This window comes from Astyanax mexicanus, chromosome 7 (assembly GCF_023375975.1).
Source record: "Astyanax mexicanus isolate ESR-SI-001 chromosome 7, AstMex3_surface, whole genome shotgun sequence".
Taxonomy (NCBI): Eukaryota; Metazoa; Chordata; class Actinopteri; order Characiformes; family Acestrorhamphidae; genus Astyanax; species Astyanax mexicanus.
Window position 1 is genome coordinate 20,939,625 of NC_064414.1, and position 27,448 is coordinate 20,967,072.

A 27,448-nucleotide genomic window follows, 5' to 3' on the forward strand; every position below is an offset into this window, starting at 1 on the left:
AAGGAAAGTACTGGTCATAAAAAGTAGGCAAGAGGCCCCTGGTCACTCTGGAGGAGCTGCAGAAATGCACAGCTCAGGGGGGAGAATCTCTCCACATGACTATAAGTGGTCAATCCACAAATTGCCATTGCCACAAGCCATGGAGGGACCCAGAAAACATGTGGAAGAAAGTGCTGTGGTCAGATGAGACATGAGAAAAGATGAGACTGTGAAACATGGTGGTGGTAGCATCATGCTGTGGGGATGCTTTTCTTCAGCAGGGACAGGGAAGCTGGTCAGAATACAGGATATAATACAGGACAATCCTGCAAGAAAACTTGTTGGAGGCTGCAAAAGACTTGAGACTGGGAGGAAGATTCGCCTTCCAGCAAGACAATGACCCTAAACATACAGCTAAAGCTACAGTGGAATAGTTTAGATCAAATCAAATGTAAATCCGATTAAGCATATGTAGCAAGATAATTGCTGCTCATTGCTTGCCAGTTTGAGCTATTGAGCAAAAAAGAATGTGCAAAGCTGGTAGAAACATACCACAAAAGACTACCGTGTTACCTTGTGTTGGTTTATCACTAAAATCTCTAAAAAAAAAAAAAAAGTACATTTAACTTTATGGTTGCAAAGAGACTATATATAAAAAAGTTTGGGGGGTATGAATATGTTTGCCAGCCACTGTATAAAGTATATGCATGTGCCTTGTATTTCATTGTTTATAATGTAAAAAAAAGTAATCCTAATTTTCTGTATTTTCCATTTTCAGACTGTGACATTAAACCAGCACCAGAGGACAAGACTCCGGGTTCCAGCTGTAGAACAGAATTGGAAGAAGAGAGGGACTGTGAGTCTACAGGTGACGCTCTGTCTCGTGGTGTCTCCTCCGTCCTGTCCAGCGCTGCCTCTGAAGGAGAAGTAGGTGCTTACAGTGGTCTGGAACTCAGCCGCCCCACCAGTGAAGCTTACCTGACTGCCTCAGATGACAGCAGCTCGCTATTTGATGATGACATGCAGCGAGCAGAGTGCCCCACCCTCTGCCTCCCGGGAGTGGACACGCCAGCCAAGCTCAACAGCCACGGCAAGGCCAACTCTGAAGACGTGTGCTCCGATGACCTGAACAAGCGTTTCCAGTTACAGTGCCTCAATTCTTCCTCCTCCTCCAGCGAAGCCAACTCCCTCACTCCCATCCTGACCACCGCTCTCACCCCAAAACGGCCTACACCCTCACAGGACCCCCAGGACACACCTGCCTCCCCCAAGCAGCCCCGCCTACGCACCCAGAACTCCTTTAACGTTAGCCTGGCGCTGGCCAAGAAGCACCTGAGCCAGCCCCAGATGTGCAGTGAAGTGGCCCATGGGAGAAGCCGTAACGCTATCAGCATGCTCCGCCCACTGAAGCCCCAGGAGACTGACCTGGACCAGGATCAGGAGATGGAAACTAGCGAAGAAACATCTGAAGCTCCAGCAGACGAGCAGAAGACATCCGATGTTCCAGTGCCAGGAAACAAGCCACCCACCCCTCCACTGCACAGGTTTCCATCCTGGGTGTGTTTGAGTGCTCTTGCAAAAATTGTTTGGCAAAACAAAACTAAACAAATGCACAGACAGACCAGCCATAAAATTAAGACCATTTTCTTGTTTCTATACCTACTCACTCACTCAGACTTTGTATTTTATCATTTCCATCAGCGGTCAGTGTAACAATTATTAATTACATTTTTTGACCGCTTGAGGCTAAATGCAAAAATAGAAAATTTGATGTGAAAACGTATTATTTATTTTTTTTATGTAGTGCAGTGTACAAAAAATACAGCACAAAAAGAACACTAGTAATTCAGCAGGTCTCGACACAGGGTGATGTTAGGAGGGTAGGTTAACTAAGTTAAGTAGAGCTAAGCTAAGTAAACAAAACTGTACTTCTTCAAGTAAAACAAGCACTGGTTGTTAATCTACTCTGATTTTCTTATACTGCTTCAGCTGTACTTGCTGGGGTTAGCAGCAGGTTACAGGCCAATAATACTCAACTCTGAACAACAAAAGAACTAGTGCTTAGCAGGGTTAGTGGCTAATGCTAATACTGCTCCAGTCTTGAGTCTTGGTGCTGCTGAACTAATTTGAAGCTCCTGTATAACTGCACTTCAGTGGAGTAGCTGTACTGCTCCTTACAACCTGACTGGTAAAATTCATACATATGGTGCAGTGGATTATAAGGTGCACTGATGGCTGTTGGAGGAACTGAAGGATTTAAAATGCGCCTTATAGTGCGAAAAATACTGTATTAACAATTTTTATAGCTGTACATACATTTACTGTTATTCTGATATACCAAATATATTTGATACAAGACAAATTCTAGAAAGTTTGGTAGTTTTCTGCCATCCTTGTCGCTAGGAAGTTACTGTTCTATTACAGACATCTTCTGTCAAAAAAAACAGACCTGTTATATTCCGTGATTTGTTTGTTGTTGTCCTCAGGAAAGCAGAATATATGCAGTGGCCAAATCTGGAATTCGGCTCTCTGAAACGTCTTGCGCAGATGTTGCTAATAAAGGTAAAGTTTACAACTTTTATTTTAACAAGGGCACTGTTTTGTTCTGTTCTTTTTGCATTTTAATGCATTTTCATATCCTAAGTATCTCTCACAGCCCACATTAGAATTTCTCATCTCAGTTATCCATTATCACTGACAGTAGATAAAAGTAATGGCCTGCTTTTGTACCGAAGGCCATTATGTTTTTAGACTTTTAGGATTGTCTCCAGCAGGATTTATCTAATATTCATATCTGTATGTGAATGTGTACCCTGGTGAAAAAAATATACCTAATTGTACTTATTGAGAAATGTCTAATTATGCTGTAAATATACTAATAGACTTATGTACTTCCCTAAAATATATTTAAAGTACATTAATATTATGCTTTCGTCAAATGTTTGAAAGTAAACTTTCGTACTTTTTAAAAGTACAGTATTGTGTATTTTAAATAAATAGACTTCTATGAAGTACAGTTTTAGTTTAATGTAATTCAGTATACTTCTAAAATACTTATTTTTAAATAGTTAAAAACAACTGTTACAGTAGTTCACTTAATGTACAATGTTTATTACTATATTGGTAAAATGTCTAAAATATATATGTTTAGGTATTACATTAATATAACAGTTAAAATGTATTTCAATGCTCTGTAATTATAATTAGGAAAATATAAATATAAGTAAATTATAGGATGCAGTGTTAAATAACACATTTAAATGTCAAGTAAAAAAGTAAATTTGTAACACGCTAAAAATAGTACAGTATATTAAAATATATTTTTACACCCAATGAAGTAGACTTGATGTGTGCTACTTACAAAAGACAGGAACAATAAGCATATTTGTACTTTAATGTAAATATATAACATTAATTCTTAGTACATTCCTAATATACCTGGTGTATAATAGTGATACAGTTGTAATACTCATTAAATGTGTTATAATTTTACTGAAAGCTTATTTTAAAATATGGGGTTACATACATAAAGTAGTATGTCTAAATGTTACTTAAGAATATTTAAAATAGTTTCATTTTAGGACAGTTAAGTACACTTAACTTTTTTTACAATTTAAGTAAGATTTTTGTACTAATTTTATACAATGAAAGTATAATAAGTACAAAAAAGTTGTTCCATTTTAGCACTATTTAAATATGCTGATTATTAATGTGGCACACTTTAGTGCACTATAGCATAATAATGCTTAGTATATTTTAATCTAATATTTTTTCGTCTCATTTCGGTCCTGTACTTTTTTTCTCAGACTCCTCTCACCCATCTTCATACCCTGCCTTCATGCTCTACACATCTCACATCTACAGGAACATGAGCACACCTGTCTACACCACAGTTAAAGGGGTAGGTGTGTGGGGTTCAGAGCTCAGTACTGTTTGGAAGATGCTGGAGATTCACTCTTAGTGCTTTAATTCTGTCTCTGCTCCTGTAGAGGGCGACGTTGCTCAGCTGTAGTCAGTTGTCAGAGGAGTCGTCCAGCTCTGAGGAGGATGAGAGTTCAGAGGAGTGTCACTCCAACTCTGGCGAGGAGGAGAGCGGCTCATACACCTCCGGCTCCACCTCCAAGGGCAGCTGCCAAGACAGCCCTCGCTCTCTTAAGAGAGGTACATCCCGTGCCCGGAGACATGCCAAAAGTCATGTGATATTAGTTTTATCTCTGGAGAGCTTGGAAATATCAAAATCTTTTGTAAGTCGGGAGCGCAAAATTACCAGGTGAACAAAATTAACCAGCGTAGTTTAACATTTAGCGTGTGTAAATTCACTTCTCGCGAGCTTAACAGAATATCACTCTTAAGATAGTTGTTTTTCTTCTCTCGGGTGTTTATTTTCCTCTCGAATTCACAGTTCTCCTCGCACGCCATGCAAATTACCTGCGACTTGTTTTTGCTCGAGCGAAATTGGCTGATATCTCCAGGGTTTGTGATGGAACGCCTACTAATAACAGCCAGAGGAGGGCGGAGAAAAAAGGACAGAAAGAGAGTTAGCTAGCTGGCTATGCTAACATCCAAACAACCAGCCTTCCGGGATGTTAGCTGTGAATTCGATAGAAAAATAAACACCCGAGAGAAGAAAAAAAATCTCGAGAGCAATATTTTGTTCAGCACACACACAATTCCCCCTTTTTTGGTTCGCGAGCTTCACATTTGCGCTCACAAAAAGCTAATTTACAAAGCAAAATGTTAAAACACGCTGGTTAATTTTTTTCACCTGGTATTTTTGAGCCCACAATTGCATGGCAATAATTTGACCATTCTAAAACAGATTAACTTTTTCTTTTCCACGACCAGAGGATGTGTCTTCCACTTGGTTGTTAAACAAATGAGAAGCTACTCACTGCATCAGTCAGGGATAAATAACTGGTTGCCAACTGAAACATAATCACCCATGCAGATAATATCCAATGGGAGGCTCCTACCTATTTGCTTAGCTAAATCCAGGTAATGCCCCTTTTTTTTTTGGCCAGGCGGTGTATTTTCATCTGCAATATACAGTATATTGCAATAACAATAACAAAAGCAGGCACCAAGCATCAATAATCTAACATGTAATGTTATCAATAATGCACTCTTTTTTCACTCTTTTCTTCTCTGTCATCTCAGCTGTATCCCTGTCCTCTATGGCATCTGAGAGTGACTACGCCATCCCCCCAGACGCCTACTCGACTGACACAGACTGCTCAGAACCTGAGAACAAGCTTCCAAAGACCTGCTCCTCCAGCAGCGACAGCGGGAAGAGTGTATGAAACACACACAGAAGCATACACACAGTGATGTTATACTGTATATAGTATTGCAGTACGCTTTTATTTACAGTTAATTAATCAAGAGCTGATGATGTGGTGCTTTAGGAACCGATGGAAAAGTCCGGCTACCTGCTGAAGATGGTGAAGACCTGGAAGAAGACCTGGAAGCGCCGCTGGTTCGTCCTGAAAGATGGAGAGCTGCTGTACTACAAGTCACCAGTTAGTTTTTAATAACAAATTTCTCTAAAATTTGATTTGTCACAGTGTTGTCCAGTATATTTATTAAAACACAAAAACACACAGCAAAAAATCACACATCTCTCTTATTGTTTTTATATGCACTTCACATTTTCCATAATTCTCTAGGACTAACCTGATGTGGAAAAATTAGTCAATAAGTACATGCATGTACATATGTTTTAAATACTAGATTCATAATTCATAGTGGTTACTTACATTTTTTAAAGGTAAAGAAAAAAAAGGTACAGAAAAATTCATAGTAAATACTGAATAATTCATAGTGGTTTCTGAACTATTCAATGTTGATCTGGAACCATTCATAGTGGATCATAAATAAATCATAGATACTGATTCATAAAAAATATTAAATAATTCATAGAAGATTCTGATTTTTTGTAAATTACTCAACTATTAATATACAGTGTAATACAGTATAAGTACATGCATGTACAGTAATGTTTCGCACAAAGAATATTAGAAAAACTAAAAATGGAAATGGATGATCACTTTAAACCCTGCAGGCCTGTGTCTGGGCCAGCCTCAGTATCTACTATAACAATTCAAAGTAGATACTGAATTATTCAGTATTAAGTGGTTACTTAACTTTTTTTAAAGGGTACAGAATAATTCATAGTAGATACAAAATCATTCATAGAGGTTTCTAAACTATTCATAGTGGATATGGAACAAGTCATAGGGAATACAAAATAATCTATTGTAGATACTGAATAATTTCTTGTAGATGCAGAATTATTTATAGTGGTTGGTGACTGTATCTGTATCAGAGCATACAGCTGCACACAGTGGACACTGAAGGACATATATCAGCTAACAGACACTTGTGCTGACTGACATCACCTTGGGTGCGCACCATCTACCCACCCAGAGAGAGCAAGGCCACTTGTACTTTCTCTGACTCTGGCTGCTGATGGGGAACAATCTCCTGATCATAGTGGCAGCACCCAATACTGAATAGTGGTTTCTGATATTGTTCACAGTAGATATGGAACATTTCATAGTGCATACTAAACAATTTATAATACAAACTGAATAAACTGATTTTTTATAAAGAATACAGAATTTTTCATAGTATATACTGAATAAGTCATAGTGGATTCTCAAATATTGATAGTGGATATGGAACAAGTCATAGTGGATACAAAATAACTTATAGTAATAATTCATAAAATATAAAACATAATTCATATTAGCTATTGAATATTTGAAAATAGACAGATCCTAAATGATTTGGTGGTTTGGTGATTTGGTGATTACTGGAGTTACTAAGTAATTAATTGTGGATACTAATTAATTAATAGTGGACACAAAAAAGGAATTAGTTACGGAAAAAAGCATGTGTTTAAAAATAAAAGAACTGATTTTAAATATCTTAAAATTATAAATAGATCTAAAGTTCAAGGGGTTAACATTACTAAAAGGTGAATTAATAGTCATCTGATATTATTTTTGATACATAGAACAATACTAAATACTGAAGACACCACTACATTTTAGAGTATTTCAAAATTCTACATGAACAGGGTAGTAAAACACAAGCTGCAGCAAATTTAAATGGCCCTCGATGTCCCCTGACTAGAGCAGAATTAAATGTAAGTAGTTAGACCAAGAACATCATAGAACTACAATCATTTTTCATATGTTAGCTTGGAATAGTTTCCTGTTTACTCCTTTTCACTGCTAAACTGTATGCCATTTCAGTGCTACCATATATAACCATTTACTCCTATTAAGTCTATTTGGATTCTGGTGCATTTAATATCATTAGATTTTCTGTTTTGTAGAGTGACGTCATCCGGAAACCTCAAGGCCAGATTGAGCTCAGTGCTTCCAGTTCCATTGCACGTGGAGATGGCAAACAAATGCTTCAGGTACTGTTTGTGTGTCTTTTTAATAGCTGATGAGAAAAGCTTGTGTGTGTGTGTGTTTGTGTGTGTTTGCATTTATACAGATGTATGTGTGTGTATGCGTTTTTAGGTGGTCACAGGAAAGCGAGTGTATAATCTAAAGGCGGACTCTCCAAACCTTCTGGAAGAGTGGCTGAGGGTCCTGCAGTGTGTGCTGAGGGTCAAAGCAGCCAGTCCGCTCTTCACCCAGCCTGATGTCCGACCGGCCATGAAGGGACACCTGATGAAGGTTTAAAATACTGTCATCAACTCAGGAAATCAATGATAATGCCAGAAAATGACGTTTTGGTTCTGTACTCCTGTACATTTGTTTAAAGTTCAGGTTGTTCACTTATTATACAAAGACCCCCATTCCAGAGCGATGTAAGTAGTGAAACTGCTCTTGCTACTGCTAATGCTGCCACTTTTGCTGCTGTTATGTCTCAACATTAAAAGCAAAGACATGGTTATGTTAGTAAATCAGGGCATCATAAAAAACGATAAAATTAGTTACAGTTAGAGTTTGCAGGTGATGTCTCTGATTACATGATTACATTTGCCAGTACCTGAGCTCAATAAAGGGGAATTCTACTGACTTTTCACAAATTCTGTGGTTAATATGTAGACAGTTATTCAAAGTAGTTAGATGTGAAACGCAATGTTCTAGACAAACTAGACTCAGAGTTGTTTTCTGCATTCCTGATTGGAACAAAGGGTCAATAGAAGTGTTTAAGACAAAATAGAATTTAGGAAAACATCATTATCTATGAAAATGAATAAAGGCGTATGTAGGTTCATGGGTCAGTTTTGGATTGAATGTAAAATTACCAATTTATTACTATTAAATTCCTATTAAAATCTGCTTAAGAAAATATTCTTAAAAAAAAACAAAAAACATAAAGTTTCCGTTCATATACCCTCTTGAGCTCTCAGTTACAAACATCTACAACATCATATAGGATTGATCTTACTCTCTCGCCAAGAGAGAGGTAATGCTCACATATTTGCACCCATGGGAACTCATGCTGATGATGGTATTTTATTGTTCATATCCCACAGTTGTAATCAGAATGCCCCATATATTAAGTAGGACAATATTTAAAATTAGTTATGCATTCTGAGAATGATTATCATGCTTAAAGCAGCATTGTATATAATTTTCACCACAAAATAACAGCTTCAAAATCATTTTAAAAGCTTTCCAGTACACTATATGTTATTTTCAGTGGTAAATCACCTTAAAATGGCAAAATGACGTTGGAATGTCTCATAATTCAACAAAATGAAAATCAGTGCACGTGCTACACATTTATTTCTTTGTTTTTCAACAGCTTTTAACTGGCAGTTTTACAGAAAACGTAGCATAAAATAAAAATACTTCTTTGGTAGAAAATCCACATTTTTGTTTGTGGACATATCACAGTCAAATACAGTCAAATATTCTGTCTGTAAAAAAAACTCAGTGTACGGTTCTATTTATTCATTTTAAAGTATTGTAAAAATAGAGTGTTCCCAATATGCATTGGGTTTGTTTGGAATTTAGGTTTTGTTAGAAAAAAAGGAATTTAGCAGTAGTTCTCATTGTGAGTTTTTAGTTTTTGAACACAGTTATTCTCAAACTATGGTATGTGTACCACTGGGAAGTCCACCAGATGACCTCAGAAAATGTAATGCATGCACAAAAATATAGATTAAAATCTAAAAAGCTTTTACCAAAAAGCTTTTACACAGTAGGCTTAGTAGGTGGTACTTAAAGGTTTTGGTTGGGTCATGGGTGGTACATTACTTTAAAAGTTCGAGTACCACTGTTCTAACAGAAGGTTTGTGTTGGTCCATTTTAACGCTTATATAGGTCCCAATTTTGGCGCACCAATCATCTTAATTAAGTGCTGAATAAGTACAGCTTGTGCAGCTCAGAGGCATAAACTAACTCTCTTAATTAATCATGGGTGTGTTTTGAGCATAACATGAAATAAACCAATCAGGGTGTGACTTGCCATTCCCCTTGAGAGCTAGGTGCGCTCTGACTTTGGCGGATTGGTATTTTAACGCCGCATCACTAAACACCTCACTTCCAGACCACAATGCTCATCAGCGTAGATTTATTTAGCTTATATAAGTTCTGTTGCTATTTACACGACACAGGAGCAAAGCATGAAAATAGACTGCTGACGGGGTGCAAGATAGCAATGAGGGTCATGACGTGCCCATAATTGCAATATCACAGATATACGAATCATGATACAGGGGTTACGATTCAATGTACTATGAAACATTGTGATACTGGAAGCATGGCACTATATTTTGCATTTTACCAATGTTTTAATGGGATATAATAGGTTTTTATTTTGTTATTCTTACTCCTCTAATCAATCCTATCTGTTTTGTTCTCAGGTGAAGCATGGCTATTCAAAGCGGGTGTGGTGTGCTCTCTTTGGGAAGACATTGTACTACTTCAGATGTCAGGAGGACAAGGTACACCCATTCTTTTGATAACTTTGCACTCAAGTTTCCGTGTGTCTGTACTGATGTTGTACTCCCTCCATTCAGTTCCCTCTGGGTCAGATCAGACTGTGGGAGGCGAGTGTGGAAGAAGTGGAACGGTCATGTGACTCAGAAGAGGACAGTAAAAGAGGGCAGATTGGATCGCCTGCTCGCTCCTCAATCTCCATCCAGTCTTTAAACCAGGCCCCCACTTACCTCATTATAGACTCTCAGCATGAGAAGGTAACAGCAGAAACAGAGCCTAACTGGCCTAACGGGTTCTCCCTGTTGAATTATTCCGCCATAGTTATTCAGGTTATGATACACTATGACATTTTTTTTATCGCACTCATCTACAAAAGCTTCACAGACAGCTGTTTGATCATGATGAGTCAGTTACTGTAACTGGTGTTTAAGTACTCCATGCTCAAACCATAACAATTAGTAAACAGGAAGAAAAACAGACAATTGTCAGTTAGGACTAGAGAACAAAAATGTTCCTGATTTAATTCTCCTGATCTCATCTTTCTTTGTATTGTTCATTTAGTTTTAAACCCCATTCTGTATGTGGTTCACAGGCGGCGTGGCTCTATCACCTGTCAGTGGCAGCAGGTGCAAGTATGGGGCAGGTTGGGACCGACTTTGAGCAGTTGGTTGGTAAACTGCTGAATATAGATGGTGACTCAGGTTAGATGTCTCATTTCATGTTGTGAATTCATAATTGCATACATGCAGCCATATACCATGTATAACCTAAGTATATTCATTGAATTATCCTTCAGAATAATCATTTGAGATGAAACTAAAAATGTGGACTATCCAGGGGAAACAAATGACCAGGTTTAGGACCACTGCCCTAAAACAGTGCATGGTTTCTTTAACTGTTCATTTATTACAGAAGATGTAAAAAATGTACATACATAGGGCAGGGTTTACAAAATGTTTGTAACATTAAGAATTTTTTGACTCATATATTATATATATATATATATATATATATATATATATATATATATATAAACCCCGATTAGTCCAGTCAGACATCTTTCTGTACCAGTTTTCTCTACTTTCAAAGAGTCTTTTGAATGTGTTAGAAACAGTACTCTGGCTTCATCTATAATTGTGCTGTGTAATTGTTGTGTTGTGTAAATGTTGCAATAGAAAATTTAGTAACACCATCTGTTCCAGGACTGCTTTTTCAAAGTTCAGTTTATTACCATTGCTACTTACCAGCTGTAAGCTGGAAACCATTTTATAGTTTGCTAACAAATACCCCCTCTGCTAACAAATACCCCCTCTATATATATATATATATATATATGAGCTTAATAGTATATAGAGACATTTACCAAAACAGAGATTTAGCCTTGTCTTGGACTACACAGTCTCAAACCATCACTGATCATGGAAACTTTACACTAGACCTCAAACTACTTGGACTGTGTCTCTCTACTCCGGACTCTGCTTCCTTGACTTCCAAATAAAATTTAAAACTTACTGATGATCAGTCATGGGTTCGAGAGACATGTCATCTGCTGGTGTTGGTCCACTGTGTTATATCAAGTCCAAAGTCAGTGCAGTGTTTTCCCAGAAAATCTTACAGCACTTTATGCTTCCCTCTGCTGACAACTTTTATGGAGATGTCGATTTCATTTTCCAGCAGGACTTGGCACACTGCCCACACTGCCAAAAGTACCAATTGTTCTTATATAATATTTGAATTTTCTGAGACACTCATTTTTGGGTTTTCATTAACTTTAAGCTATAATCATCAACGATAAAAGAAATAAACTCTTAAATTAGATCACTCTGTGTGTTATACATCTATATAATATGAGTTTCGCATTTTCAACTGAACTACAGAAATAAAGTAACTTTTTAATGAAATTCTAATTTATACTAGTATATTTGCAGACATTTCTTGGTGGTTCGTCTCACTTAATATGTTCAGGTGGATAATTTTTGCTTTTTCTCCACAGGCTCACAGATCTGGAGACATCCCATGCTGTGCTTCAGTAAAGAAGGCCTTACTTCCCCTCTCACCACCCTGCCCTCACAAGCGTTACAGACTGAAGCCATCAAACTTTTTAAGGTCAAAATGCTGCCAGCCATGCCCTTTGTTGTTTTAATTACATCTCTTTTTTCGTTTTTTGTTGTGTAGAGTCAGTTGAAATGGTCTAAAATATTTAAATTACACTGCTATTGCTATCATATTAAATCTGCACATTACTGCTCTGTCTCCTTCAGACATGCCAGCTTTTCATCAATGTGACTATTGACACTCCAGCTATAGACTACCATGTGACACTGGCCCAGTGTGCACTGCAGGTCTGCCTCACACACCCTGAGCTTCAAAATGAGATCTACTGCCAGCTCATCAAACAGACACGCAGGAGACAGCCTCACGGTCAGCCAGGGCCGCTGCAGGTGAGGGCAATTATATATAGTCATATATAGTCACACACACATTCAGGATGCATTAATATGTGTTTAGCCCTATTTAGACAGGATTCGTGTGTTAGGGGGACAACTTAGAAAAATATTTCACACAAAAAATCCAGACTGCTATTAAAAAAACAGGAGGACCAGCGAGTTTTTTGGCTTTCTCGGTCACATAACATCTCGTTCAGTAGCTCCTCCATTTCCACTCGCTGTTGTGGTTCTCCATGGAAACGTGAGCCCAAAGTGTAATTGCAGTGCGTGGCAGTGGACAAATAGCTACTTTATTAAACATGTGGTGATGAAAATCAGAGATGTGCGATCAGACGGGACTAAAATTACTGGAGGACCATAGAGTTCAGCCTGTAATTTTCTCAGAGAAAAACACCAGATGGGAACAAAATCAGGACCCTCTGAGAAACTAGCCCTGTCCAGATAGGGCTTTTGTTGGGAAAGATTTAGATGCCGTTAGCACACATTCACATGTACACAAGCATTGGGAGAGATAGTATGGATTTAGTATTTATTTGTAGGTAATAGTATAGATTTACTAATCATTTTGGAGTAAAATGCCCTGTGTTGTTTAGATTACATCTCTTTTTTTTGCTCTTTTTGCCATGTGATTCTTTCATTATGGATGAGTCAATTAAAACAGTCCAAAACAATTTAAAATGTATCCTTGTTACATGGAAGTTAGTGCTAGAAATTAGAGGTGCTGTAGAGCAGGTACAGCTTGCTAGCTAAAGCTAGCCAATACGCATAACAAGCTAACGCACTGGAAGCTCAGCTCTGTGGAGTCAAACACTTTTGGAGAATAATGAGAACACCACTTCATCTGGGGAGTGTTTTATCAGATATATCCACTATTAAACCTCCCGTCTTAGGAAGATCCAGTGCATTTAATCACAGTTAATCACAGAATATTGTTGTGATTAATTCGATTAATACATTTAAATCAATTAACACCACTAGTATAAACATGCACTACGGTCCACTAATGTTCTGTGCAGGTGGCCTATGCTTGACTCCACGCCGAATAATATAGCAGCTTTAGGAGTATAGATTCCCTAACCATTTAGTTTTAAGCAATAGGACATTTATTGAATTAATTTGATTGGCAAAAGTATAGAATCCTTATTTACTTCTGAGAAATTAAATATATGTAATTGTAATATTTAGAATTTAGCTTTAAAATCGAATTTGCCTCTCTAGAGTTTGAGCCAACACCCCAATTCCTCCAAGCCCAGGAAAAATCATACACAGACTCACCAATCACATCATTTGCATAAAGGCACTCAAAATGCATGATTATAAAGGTTACAAAAAGGTATATTACAAGGCCATCACTATGGAATTTACCAAATCAAGCTTGGCCAATGGTTAAGTCTATGTCAAACTGTCCCAAATGCATTTGTTTCCTAAGGTCACTGTAACCCTCACTCCCACACTCAGAATAACTCAAACCTTGCTAAAGCAGGAAATCTTGATTATGATTTACATACACTACTTCCTCTGACTGGCAGGAAGAGCACGCAGTTAACTCAAACAACTTACACAGCCTCTGTTAAAGTATAATGTTATATAAAATAAAACTTAAATTATAACAAAATCCCAGTAATGATGTGAGAAGTCAGACACTCACAGATGCAAAATAAACCTAATATGTTATTTATAATCGGCTATCAAAAATAACAATGTCATATAGGTTCAGGGTCAACAACAGGAGAGTCAGTATACGAGACATGGGCATAGGCAAAAACAAGAGTCTAAAAAATAAAGAGCACACAAATGGCAACCAGGTTAAAGAACTACACTCTTAAAAAGGCCGAACACAACAGCTCTGTGAATGGACAGATATTATATGATATGTTAGTGAAAATCCCTATTCAAATTAAATCCTTATTTGTTTGATAGGTAATAGTATATGTTTCCTATTGCTTTGTGGGGAATAGTATATGTATTTCATGTTCATTTGTGTGTAAAGATTTCATGTTAATTTGAGTCCAATACTATATATGTCTTATTCATTTTTGTGTGATAGTAACAGTGTATGATCTATATTCCTTGTTGTTGTTGGGCAATGACATATATTTCCTATTTCCTTTATTTTCATTTCTGAGTAAAAGTAGCGATGCTCTTATAATTTCTTATGAATCTGTATTGAGCAACTCTTCCTTTCTCTAAAAAACAAGTTACGAAACTTGAATTCGTTAATTTTCTGGTAAAATGTCATATTAACTGAGCAGGCTGTGTTACTACAGGTTAGCTTGTTGTTGTTAGGTATTAAATGACTCATGGGAGGCTGGTCTGAGATCACAGCGGTGACTCAACTGGGGGGGGTTGGTGCTTTTGCTTATAAACAGGAAACCATGGAGAGTATCAGTGTAGAATGTCTCCACAAGGTGGAGTGCTGAGCAGTATTTTTTGTGTGTATGTGTGTCTTAATAATCTTAACAATTTCTTTTTCGGTTTCTGGTGTATATTTGTCTTCATAGGGTTGGCAGTTCCTGGCTCTGTGTGTGGGACTTTTTTTGCCCCAGCATCCGATTCTCTGGCTGCTTCAGGTCCACTTGAAAAAGCATGCAGACTCAAGGTGAACTCACACACCTAAATACATACATAAATGCATTCACTGTCCACTTACTGTTTAGTTATACTGACTGAACACTTAATGATGTTCCTAAAATATATCTTTTAGAAACTTTATATACTCTATATACAGTTAGTTACAGATTATAGCCTATATTAGGGGTGGGCATCAGGGGCTGGAGTCTAGCACAGATTGGTAATGTCCCTGCTCTAACAGATATACTAAACTTGCCTATTAACAGGTGAGTTTAAGGAATTTTTTAATGGAAAAAGTGGATACTGTCTAACCCTACTTTGAACCATTTCATTACAAGGTTCCTGCGGCTTCTTTAAAAGTCTTAAAATGTCTTATATTAAAATCTAGGGAATCAAGGTCTTAAATTGAGTTAGATTTGCTGTAAATTTGCTGTAGGTAGTACATTTTCAGACAGTTTAATGCCGGTGGAAAAGAACATACTAACTTTAGAGGCGAGTTAGCTAACATTACCAGGGAGAGAACTAAGGTAAGCAGGGAGTTAGCTAATATAAGCGGTAAGCTAGCTAACCTTACCATGAGAGAACTAAGGCTAGTGGAGCTAATGTAAGCGTCGAGTTAGCTACGATACCGGGGAACTACAATACCCAGAACTAAGGTTAGCAGAGAGCTAGCTAACATAACATACGTGGCAAGCTAACTAAATTACTAATGTTAGCGGCGAGTTAGCTACGTTTCTAGGGGGGAGAACTAAGGTTAGCGGGGAGCTAGCTAACATTAACAGCGAGCTAGCTAACATAACATTAGCAGCAAGCTAACTAAACTACTAACATTAGCGACGAGTAAGTTACATTACCGGGGAGAGAACGTTAGCGGAGAGCTGGCTAACATTAACAGGGAGAGAACTAAGTTTAGCAGAGAACTGGCTCACATTAACAGGGAGAGAACTAAGGTTAGCAAAGAGCTAGCTAACATTAACAACGAGCTAGCTAACATAACATTAGCAACAAGCTAACTAAATTATTAATGTTAGCTGCGAGTTAGCTACATAACCAGGGAGAGAACTAAGGTTAGTGGAGAGCTGGCTAACATTAGCACGGAGAGAACTAAGGTTAGCAGCAAGCTAGCTAACATTAACAGAGACCTAGCTAACATAACATTAGCGGCAAGCTAACTAAATTACTAACAGTAGTGGTGGGTTAGCTACGTTACCATACACAGTGGAACAAATAATACAAAAAAAATTATAACTAATGAGAAATGTTAAGTTTTGATTTCCAATACAATACATTATTTTATACCAAAGAAATTATGGCTAAATGTTTTGGTCTTACATTTTACTGAGGTTGTAAAAAGGTAAATCTGGCTTGTGAATGGTGCAAGAACCCTGCCACTTCCCTACACTTCCTATATTATCTATAGTACCCCAGACTCCACACAAGTGTTTAGCTTGTATATAGTAATTGTGATTCTCTTACCAGTTGAGGTTGGTGGGCGGGCTACCTAAAACTCGTGGCCTCACAAATGTTCTATTTGTGATTTTTAAGGAGTTGATTAAGACATCTGAAATGCTGATTTTAAAGCTCTTCTAAAAAAAACGGGCCTGCTGCTCTCCTAGAACTTTGCACTCCTGATATCATAAGGGTTTCGCAGAGATTTCATGTCTTGTTGGGTGGACACTGCTTATTTCGTCTGGCAAAAAGACTGAATTTGGCTGTGAAGACGACTCATCTAAAAGCAAAGAAAATTACATCTCTCCATGCTGTTTGTTCTGATGCTGCTCCTAATCTAAAGTTTCTTTACATAACTGTAGTGAATGGAAACATGATGTCAAGGCAAGGCAGGTCTCAGACATGCACAGATACAATAAAACAGATTTATTGACAACAGGGGCAGTACAAGGGGTAGTCAGAACGATCATAGAAGAGAAGACATACAATATCAGAGAGCAATCCAAAATCAAGGTCTGTAAAAACAAAAACAAGGTCGGCAATGAGAGGCAAGGAGAAACGTGTTGTACGAGGATAATCCATCAATGATCAGCACAGGTTGAGTTGAACTGAGACATTAAATAAGGCCTAACACAATTGTTTAGTATTCTGGTGATTTACTTCCTGGAGGTGCTGTGTGCAGTGTACTGAATGAATACATATTCATAAAACAAAAAATAACCCTGACCTCTCTTACCACAGGACAGAGGTAGGGAAGTATGCTATCTACTGCCAGCGTTCAGCAGAGAGAACTCAACAGAAAGGAGATCGACAAGCCAGACCCTCACGCATGGAGATCCTGTCCATCTTATTACGGAACCCATACCACCACTCACTGCCCTTCAGTCTCCCAGTGCACTTTCTCAACAACACCTACCAGGTCTATATCAACAGTGGATTCATTCTAATTCTGAAAGCATAGTGAAGCATAATGGAAAGTCCCAACAGTTGATTTGATTGTATGTTTCTTTGTTTTGGCAGGTTGTTAGTTTTGATGCGTCCACCACAGTAGAGGAGTTCCAGACTCGTCTGAATCAGGACACTGGCATGAGAAAGACTGGCCAGTCTGGCTTTAGTCTCTACTCTGATGACCCCACAGGCCAGAACTTGGAACACTATCTACAGGGCAGTCTGAAGGTCAGATGTTTGCTATTTCGGACACAGACACACAATGGTTCTCACCTCCAGGAAATGCCCAGAACCCAGTTAGCAAGTTAGTGTAGGAACTAACAAAAGGAACTAACAGCAGAATGAATAATAATATATTTTTCAACCTACTGATCACAGATACAATCTGTCTGATGTCTGAACAGAGACAAACCACTGAAAACAAAATAGAGATACTGAAAATCAAAGGTACACACAGTGGTGTAAAAAAGCGTTTGCCCCTTCGTGATTTTATTATTTTTTTGCATGTTTGTCCCTCTTAAATATTTCAGATTATCAAACAAATTTTAAAATTATTTAAAGACACAAGAAAATAAACACAAATGTTTTTGAAGGGTTTTATTATTAAGGGAGAAACAAATGCAAACCTACATTGTGAAAAGGTGTTGGGCATCTTTGCAAGGCTAAAAGCTATCTCTAGACAATTAGTATTACAATGTTTTCTATATTGTAGCTATCTTACCACACACAGTGCTGTCAGAACAGCAACAACATGCAGTAAGACTTCCAAAATAATTAAAATCTGCTTAAGTCCAACTGTTCACAGTTCAGCTGCTGCTCCTCCAGAGATTTTCTGCTTCTGCTCCAGTTTCATGTTTAATTGTTTGGGTATTATTATTAATAATAATTATTAACAAAAAATACTGAATAAATTCATTGTATGGCACTTCTAAGTTATAAAAATGTAAATATATGTAGTTATGGTTACAATAAAAATATTCAAAAAACTGTCTTATTTTAAAGGACAAAAATTAGATTAAACCCTTCTTACAACTTACATTTTTTTTGTATGTAAATTGTTCATTTCAGCAAGTTATTATTGTATACAAAAATGGTTTACATTGCAGGTGTTTCCACTTTATTATGTAAACTGTGCATGCAACTGCCTAGTAATTGCTCTGTGTTTGGAGGTGGAGAAGATTGTCAGTCACTGAGCCCTCAATCAGCTGGAGGCAAAAAAGGAAGTTTAGTGATGAAACCATAGTGTAAAAAAGCATTTAAAAAGTCATTTCTGACCAAAACAAGGGTATAATTCTACTTCTGTGAAATAAATATGTAATCAAATGGCTTATATTTGCTTTTGTTTTTTATGAAGATTTGTGACATCATATCAAAATGGGAGCAGGCCTGTAAGGAGCTTCACACAGGCAAATCTGAGAACACCAGAACTGTGAAACTCACCTACAAGAATAGGTAATAAAGGAAAATGACTTCAGACGTTGACTTTAGTGAGAGGCGGTTCTCTGTGTAACTTCTTAACTTCTGTCTTCAGTCATACTACAATTTTCTTACCTACAGTTTTCCTCTCTTTTTTCCCAGGCTTTACTTCTCCCAGCAACTGAGAGGAGAAACAGAGAGAGAACGCCTGCTTTTGGCCTATCAGACCAATGAGGAGATAGTGGCAGGTCACTTTCCTGTCAACAAAGAACTCGCCTTAGAAATGTCCGCTCTTCTCGCTCAGGTGTGTAACAAATTGTGCATAAACATACTGTATTTTATATGGGCACTGTAAGGCCCATATAAAATACTTTAATTCAACCAAAAATCGGCAGTGCGCCTTGTATTCCGCAGCGCGATATACATGAATTTTACCAGTCAGGTTGTAAAGAGCAGTAAAGAGTTTCAGTTTAGTTACCAAGGCCAGAACAGTATTGGCATTAGCTGCTAACCACACTAAGCGCGAGCACTTTTGCCCTCCAGATGTGAGTTTTATCAACCTGTAGCCTGATGCTATCCCTGGATAGCACTGCTGGAGCAGTTTTAACTCTTTCACAGTTCAAAAGGCAAGTATATTGGGCTGTGGTCTGCGTGTTTACCATATTTAAAAAAGCTACATAGGATGAACTCTGAATTAGCAGACAAAAATGCTTTTTGGTACTCAGTGTTAAATGGTGGTTGATGGCTTAAATATTATTTACTATGTGAATTTGTTATATAAATGTGTTGTGTTGTATTTATTCACATTATATATATATATATGCTTGATATTTAAAATAAGCTTGTTTTTATTTTTTAAAAGTACCAGTTTTGCACTGTTTAAATCACATTACCCAACCATAAGTAAAATTGTGTACACAGTGAGTTCTTTATATACCTCACAGGTGGAGTTTGGAGACTTTGAGGTGCCGTTCTCCAGTGCGGCCGGCTCAGGTTCTGGACAGGCTAAATCTAAACAGACTCTCAAACAGGTTCTGGAGCGTTTCTATCCCAAACACTACAGAAGAGCCTGTTCAGAAGAACAGCTGAGGTAAACACCACTCACACAAAAATACAAATACCCAACTTCTGAACTGTAGTATTACAGTATCTCAGCTTTTCTATAAAGTGTTAGAATACCTGAAAGAGTACCTGTTCTGCTGCCCTCATACACACCCTTATACTGCAGTTCAACCAGATTCCACACTAACAGGTGCACACGGAGTATACTAAACATTACGGAAGCATACAGTACAGAATTACTTAATACAGCATGTGTAAGATGTTCTTACAGAACTGTGTAAAAGTAGAAGACCAAACTTCCCTTTAACTACTGTCCAAAATGATTATAGAAAGTTGGGGCTGCAATAGTGTATGTATTCATATTGAACCATCATGTATGGGCAATACATGGTAAACAATTCAATAAGTGCACCATTGGTCCAAATGTTTGTGAACACCTCTTCTAATGAATGCTTTCAGTTACTTTTAGTTGCACCCATTGCTGATACAGATGCGCAAATTCGCAAACACCTTGTCTAGTCTCTTCTAAATCAAATCCTCACTGCACAGTTTTTTCCAACATCTAGTAAAAGCTAGGGCTGTCAACGTTAAAGCATTAATACACATGATTAATTTGGAATCAGTAACGCATTATTATTTGTTTAAGGCAAGTTAATCACTTCCCCAAGTTTGTCCCGCCCCCGCCCAATGCACAGATTTTTTCTTAAATAATACTGAATTGTATTATTTGTGATAATTCAAGTTGAATTCAAAACAAATGGGATTTTTTTTAAACAAATAAAAAGCTTATTTCTTAAGCTGTAAGCAAGTTAGCAACATTCGTACCAAAGAATGAGGTCCAAATGAACCAAACTGTATGATTTTAGTTTTGTGTACTGTTACACACCCAGTGTGTCCAGTAAACTGCAGTTATATTGCAGATAAAGTTTTTTATCTGAGTGGGGGGGCAGGGTCCCACGTAGTTATAAGAAGCAACTGCAGAACCAGTTGTACATGAGATGGCCGATGCTAATCTAATTTAGAGCTTAGTACACTTTACAATTTATAAAATTTACCTCTGCCTGATTTTCTACCTCTTTTATTGTTTTAGTCATTTAGGTCAGAAGCTCTCAGCTCGATGGGCGTCTCTTAGGGGTCGGACTACCTCCGAGTGTGTGCGGATTTACCTGACTGTAGCCCGCAAGTGGCCTTTCTTCGGAGCCAAGCTGTTCGAAGCTGAGGTGGGAGTGCATGGCTAACATATACAGTTTTCGCTTTTTTGTCATATTGATATTTTTCCAATGATCAGATTTAAATATCAGACGAAGATAACCTGAGTAAATATAAAAAGCACTTTTTTAATGCTAATTTTATTGATTAAAGGAAAAAAGAACTATCCAAACCAATCTATCCCTGTGTCAAAATGTATTGGCCCCTAAATCTAATAACTGGGTTGTGCCACTTGTTGCAGGCAACAACTGCAATCAAGCTTTACTGATAACTGACAATGAGTTTTTCACCTCTCTGTGGAGAAATTTTGGCTCCACTCTTCTTTGCAGAATTGTTTTATTTTAGCCACATTGGAGGTTTTTGAGTACGGACGGCCTGGTTAAGATCATCCCACAGCATCTCAATCAGACTTTGACCAGGCCACTCCAAAACCTTTATTATCTTTTTTTTAAGCCATTCAGCCAGACAAATAGCTAGATTTCAGGATTGTCTGATTAACAGCAGAATTCCTGGTTTCATCTATTATAGCAAATTGTCCAGGCCCCGAAGCAGCAAAGCAAGCCCAGACCATCACACTACCACCACCACGTTTTACGTTCTATATGATGTTCTTTTTCTGAAAATGTTTTCTGGGTTCTTTTGTGACGTCTTGGATGAGTTTTTCATGCCCTTTTGGAATAATTTTGGTTGGCCAGGCACTCCTGGGAAGGTTCACCAGTGTTCCGTGTTTTCTCTATTTGTAAATAATTGCTCTCACTGTGGTTCTCTGGATGCGCAAAGCTTTAGAAATGACTTTTCTAAACTGACAAATGTCAATGACTTTGTTTTCTCATCTCTCATCTGTTTTTAAATGTCTTCAAAATGTGGCATAATGTGTTGCTTTTTCAGATCTTTTAGCTGCTTCATGTTGTCAGACAGGTTCTATTTAAGTGATTTCAAGTGATTTTAAGTGATTTAAGTGTGATTAATCACAGTTAATTTATGGGGCACGAACACTTTTTCCACAAAGGGCTAGATTGGTTTGGATAGTTTGTTTCCCTTAATAAATGAAATCATAATTTAAAAAGTGCTTTATTACGTTTACTCAGGATTTATTTGTTTGAAAACAAAAATACAAAACCCCAAATAAATCTGTAAGGGGGCAAATACTTTTTCATGCCACTGTAAAAAATAACATAAAGTAACAAAAAGTAACACATGATGTAATGTGCTTATTATCATCCTTCATTGTTTGTTGTCTGTCTGTCTTCTCTCTTTCTCATAGCTCTTATCACCATCTCAGCAGAGCACACATGTGTGGCTAGCAGTGCACGAGGATGGGCTGAGCGTGTTGGAGTTTACCTCAATAGTAAGAATAAATCTTCTGTACTGCATTAACTTTCCCATCTGATTCATAGAACATGACAAAAAATCTGTTGTAGATCAATAAGACACCTCCTGCTATCCTGATTGTTTAGAAACTCCTGGTGTCTCACTCCCATAAGAACATTGTGACGTTTGGAGGCTGTCGTAAGAACTTCATGCTGGTGGTGTCTCAGAGCTCTGGAAGCAACACAGCCAGAGAGAAGCCCACTGAGAAGCACTTGTTCACCATGAGCGCTTCTAAGGTAAGGATTAGTAGCAGTCCTGTTGTTACAGTTCATACAGAGTTATACACCTGCACACTGAAAAGCCATGAAAAGTATACAGAGAACATTGTTTGCAGAGTCATAGCCCTGCTCACACCTGAGCTAACTGATTTTTATTTGAGGTTTTTAAACCTGGGCAAACATAAACTCACGATTTTATTGTGTTATCTCTTAGCTTGTTAGGAGAAATTAAACTGTGAAATATATCTTATAAAGATAAGCTGTGGAGTTATAGTTTTACTACCATATTTACAGTTACACTAACAGTGTTATACAGCATTTGTCTAACTGTGGTTGTTATGTATTTTAGATATGATAAAGCAAACATAATGGTAGAGGATACAGACATAGATATCCAAACATTTAGAACCAACAGGTTTGCCATAAAGGCTTTGTTTAATGATATCCCGAATCAATCACGTGATCATTAATTGAGGCCGATCACATAATTTTCAAAGGATCAGTAATATATATATAAAATATAATAAAATATGTAATTAGTTATTTTTATAATACAAATTTTGGGAAAATAACCAGAATGTGCTCGGTGTCCTCATGCTATGAGCATAGCCCCTATTAAGCTATTTTTCATGTTTTTGCTAATTCTATGCTAAAAACTCTTTCCTGTTACTTTAATTCCTGTTACTCAAAACATAAAAGGTAACAGGAGTGAGTTCCAGTAACAGGAGTGAGTTTCAGTAACAGGAGTGCGTTTCAGTAACAGGAGTGAGTTCCAGTAACAGGAATGAGTGCCATTAACAGGAGTGATTTTTGTTTGTTATAAATATCAATTATTTGAACATGCAGTCAACCATTTCTTTAAACTAAAGACTTTCTTGAGAGAAAATCATTAAGGAATTAGTGAACTTGCTTTAAAACATTATTTTTAAATGTCAAATGAGTTTTGTAACCATATTTGGCTTAGAAGCTGCCTGAGTTTGACCAGTACATGTTCTGAATAGTTTCAACAATTTCTGGGGCTGGTAACTCTGATGAACTTATCCTGTGCAACAGAGGTAACTCTTGGTCCTGATGAGAGCCAGTTTCATCATAATGTTTTTGAAGGTCTTTGTAACTGCTCTTGAGGATACTTTCAAAGTTCTTGAAATTTTTCGAATTATATGACCTTCATTTCTTTATATTTACTGTTGAGTATTTATTGCTATAATATGGATTATAACATCACTCAAATAGGGTTATTCAATGGATACCAACTCTACCTCTTAACAACTTTACAACTGATGCTCTCAAACACATTAATAGAGCAAGAAAATTAACTCTTGACAAGTTCAGCACAGCTGTTAACTGAAAGCCATTCCAGAAGACTCTGCGTCATGAAGCTGACTGGGAAAATCCAGCCAAGATGTGCAAAGCTGTCATCTAAGCCAGAGGTGCTACTTTGAAGAATGTAAAATATAAAACATATTCTGGTTTGTTTAACATTTTTTTGTTTTGTTTTGTAACAATTTGTTTATTAAATAAATCCATATGTTTTTGTTCATAGTTTGGATAACTTTAGCATAAATCTGCAATGCAGAAAATTTTAAAATTAAGAAAAAACATCCTGTATCCTTGTACTTGACTTGTACTGTATATCATATGGTGATATTTACCATATATTTCTCAGCCCTAAGGTCTATTTTACATCCCTCTTTTGCAGCTGAATTAGAAGTCGATCAGGGTTCACAGTTTGTCATTTCTATGCACTGAACTCTCATTATTCAGCTATTCCAAAGAAAATATAGTATTCCATTCTTTGGTATCTTGTGTTTTTATCTTAAGATCCAGGAGACGACCCTGCTCATGGCCAGCTACATCAACAGCGCCCACCAGCAGAAATCAGCAGCCCATCATCTCTCTGCCCCAGCCCTGCTGCTGGCCCAGTCTCAGGTCGGAGAACAACGCAGCAAATCCCCTCCTGCCGCCTGCTCCAGACCCAGCAAAGCTCCCACACTGCTGTAATGCACCCTCTAGTGGAGCTTGGATCTCTACACTCACCAAGCTGCTCTCTAGAGATCTTCTTTCTTGCTGATGTTGTCTCCACCCTAAAATGTTTCACATCTAATCCAGCTGATCTAGTACTTTCAAACACACAGTAATCAGCTGGATCAGGTGTGCTAGATGAGGGTTGGGGTTGGCCACGGTTCTAAAGAAACTAAATCAGGCCTGTGAGATATTGCACAAAGCATGTAAAACTAAAAAAGAAAAAAAAACTGGATAATTTAAGCCAATAAATTAATAAATTTGGGCTTTTATTTTATAAAGGCCAACGGACACAACCAACTGTCTTCTTTCTTCTCATGAAATGCGACACCGAAACTCAGAGTGGGAATGTGCTAAATATTCAAAGTGAAGAGGAAGTGCTGTAAGGCACTGGAGCCAGAGCTGACGCGAGATTTGCATTTTACGTCATTCAATGGCTTGTTGGTACACGGAGAAGTGTAGTCTTCCCTTTCTTCTCAAATCCTGTAAAGACAAGCTGGGACAGGGGACTCTACACTCTATTATGTAGATTGGTGCATAAAATAGTCTGTATTACGACACAAATTTTTAATCTAGTCCTGAAAGTAAATGAGAAGAACCAAATAAAACAAATGTAAGAAAAATCTTAGACTTGGGCATTTATAGTGTATCACAAAAGTGAGTACACCCCTCACATTTAAATAAATATTTTCATGGAAGAACACTGACAAAATGAAACTTTGACACAATGAAAAGTAGTCTGTGTGCAGTTTATATAACAGTAAATAGATTTTTCTCTCAAAATAACTCAAAATGAAATATGCAGTGTGTACTCACTTTTGAGATACACTGTATTTACTGAAGAAAATGATCTGATATATCCTTTTTTAAAAAACAGGGATCTATCAAAGTCTGATCTTCACAACACGTTTGTTGAAATGTATCATGCCAACAAGAACAAAGGAGATTTCTGAGGAGCTCAGAGGAAAAATTGATGATGCTTATCAGGATGGAAAAGTAAAAAAAAAAAAAAAAAAAAAACATCTGTAAAATGTTTGGATTCCACCAATCCACAGTCAGATAGGCAACAATGAATTCTGATTTATATCAGCACATCCTGTCAGCACAGAATGTGCTGATTCAAAGAGGTACGCACCTGTCTTTGAGCTAAATCTCAAGACAATACTGGGTCATGCAACAAGACAACGACCCAAAAACATTAAAGAAGAATAAAGTTAATATTTTGAAGTGGCCAAATCATAATCCTGACTATAATCAAATAGAAATGTTGTGAAAGGACCTGAAGCAGAAGGGGAAACCCAACAACATAACCGTTTTGAAGCTGTTTTGTATTGAAGAATAGCTTACATTCCTCAGAGCTGACGTGCAGGGCTAATTAACAGTTACCAGAAATGTATACTTGCTGTTATTGCTTCACACCAGATGCAAGTGCAAGCCAAGATTCACATACTTTTGCTACTCAGATTCACAGTGAATAAAGGATCATGTCTAATATTTCTAACTGATCTGTTCATTTGAGTTTTCTTATCTACTTTTAAGACTTTAGGAAAGTCTAATGAAGTTTTAGGTCAAATGTATGCATACATATAAAGGATTCTAAAGGGTTCAAACTTTCAAGGGCCACTGTATGATGAATTACACTGAAGTCCCAGATGTTACAGAACATGGACTGAAGCTATTACTGCTCATCCAAAGATCAAAAATAATTTAATGTTTCTTTATTATTTATTACATTCAGTTCATGTGCTTAATGATTAGTGCTTATAAACTCCAGAAAGATGTTTACTCTGACCTCAGGAAAGACAAGAACATTCCCAAGTAGAGGGTTAATAATACCCCGTCATTCCAAACAAATTAAAGGGAACTCTTAAGAGCTGAACAGGCGTGCAGGTTGGCCAGAAAGGCACGTATTTGAATGAAATGCTTGGTATTTTGCATGTAGATGGAAAATCTGTAGGTTTGAGGAAGTAGAATGAGATAAAGAATGTCTGTATATGGCAGGGGATCAGAGCAGAGCTGCTGCTACTGTTGTGTTGGTGTTGTGTGTGTATGTGTGTGTAGGACAAGATGCAGAACTGGTGCGGAAAAGAAAAGAAAACTAATAATAAAAGAGAAAGAGTTTCTAGCAAATTAATTTCATCACCCACTGACCAGAAAAACAGAACTGACAATATGAAAGCCTTTTTATCAGTGCGTGAACAAGAAGTGCCAACCTTTCTTTTTTCAAATTTATTTTTAACGTTGCTCATGAGAACAATGTTCAGAGGTTGTGAATTAGCCTTTCTCACTGTAATTATTCTTCTTAATTATAATTTACAATATTAAACAGAATATTCTGATACTCTCTGTGTCTCTACTCTATTTTATTCATTATAAGTGATGAGTATGAAGCGGGTATTCACTATGGGTGTGAACTTTGATATCAGTTGTCAGATCAGTTGCATTGATCATTGTGGGAATGCTTCCACAACATCTTTCTAAAATATGTCAATTCTACTGTAATCATCTATTGCCAAGTGACATTATTTAAAACCTGTAAACGAGAAAACAAGACTATTTTACATATTCCTATTATAGCTTATACCTCTTACTTGTTTTAGGTAATTTAATGGAATATCTATTTATGTAGAATTTTCTGTATGTTTGTATTTATTTATGGGTAGACACTGGTTTGCTTGTAGCTTTTTACGTTTTAACACAAAAGAGCCCATGGTGCTGCATGTGTCGCCTTATCTCATAAAGTCCCTTTTAGCTACTGAATGAAGCTAGGAGTACTGGGTTAGTGCTTGAGATAAAATGAGTAAATAATAATGTGTTACTGTGTCTTTAATAATGATGTATG

The 27,448-nt window shown here is 37.2% G+C and overlaps 1 protein-coding gene across 1 annotated transcript in view; it reads left to right on the forward strand.

The window, feature by feature from the left end:
* Positions 1-26,947, forward strand: part of plekhh2 (pleckstrin homology domain containing, family H (with MyTH4 domain) member 2) — a 57,523-nt gene extending 30,576 nt beyond the window's left edge. The window contains exons 8-30 of the mRNA XM_007255793.3: positions 758-1,536; positions 2,466-2,541; positions 3,786-3,880; positions 3,969-4,140; positions 5,137-5,273; positions 5,385-5,498; positions 7,322-7,408; positions 7,515-7,673; positions 9,818-9,898; positions 9,974-10,150; positions 10,486-10,594; positions 11,887-11,999; positions 12,155-12,334; positions 14,842-14,939; positions 17,102-17,279; positions 17,381-17,536; positions 18,663-18,760; positions 18,887-19,028; positions 19,669-19,814; positions 20,877-21,006; positions 22,260-22,343; positions 22,453-22,602; positions 24,406-26,947. Coding sequence (XP_007255855.3) covers positions 758-1,536; positions 2,466-2,541; positions 3,786-3,880; positions 3,969-4,140; positions 5,137-5,273; positions 5,385-5,498; positions 7,322-7,408; positions 7,515-7,673; positions 9,818-9,898; positions 9,974-10,150; positions 10,486-10,594; positions 11,887-11,999; positions 12,155-12,334; positions 14,842-14,939; positions 17,102-17,279; positions 17,381-17,536; positions 18,663-18,760; positions 18,887-19,028; positions 19,669-19,814; positions 20,877-21,006; positions 22,260-22,343; positions 22,453-22,602; positions 24,406-24,585 — 3,641 coding nt within the window. The 3' untranslated portion in view covers positions 24,586-26,947. The remainder of the gene's footprint in view (positions 1-757; positions 1,537-2,465; positions 2,542-3,785; positions 3,881-3,968; positions 4,141-5,136; positions 5,274-5,384; positions 5,499-7,321; positions 7,409-7,514; positions 7,674-9,817; positions 9,899-9,973; positions 10,151-10,485; positions 10,595-11,886; positions 12,000-12,154; positions 12,335-14,841; positions 14,940-17,101; positions 17,280-17,380; positions 17,537-18,662; positions 18,761-18,886; positions 19,029-19,668; positions 19,815-20,876; positions 21,007-22,259; positions 22,344-22,452; positions 22,603-24,405) is intronic.
* The last annotated feature ends 501 nt before the right edge of the window (positions 26,948-27,448 follow it).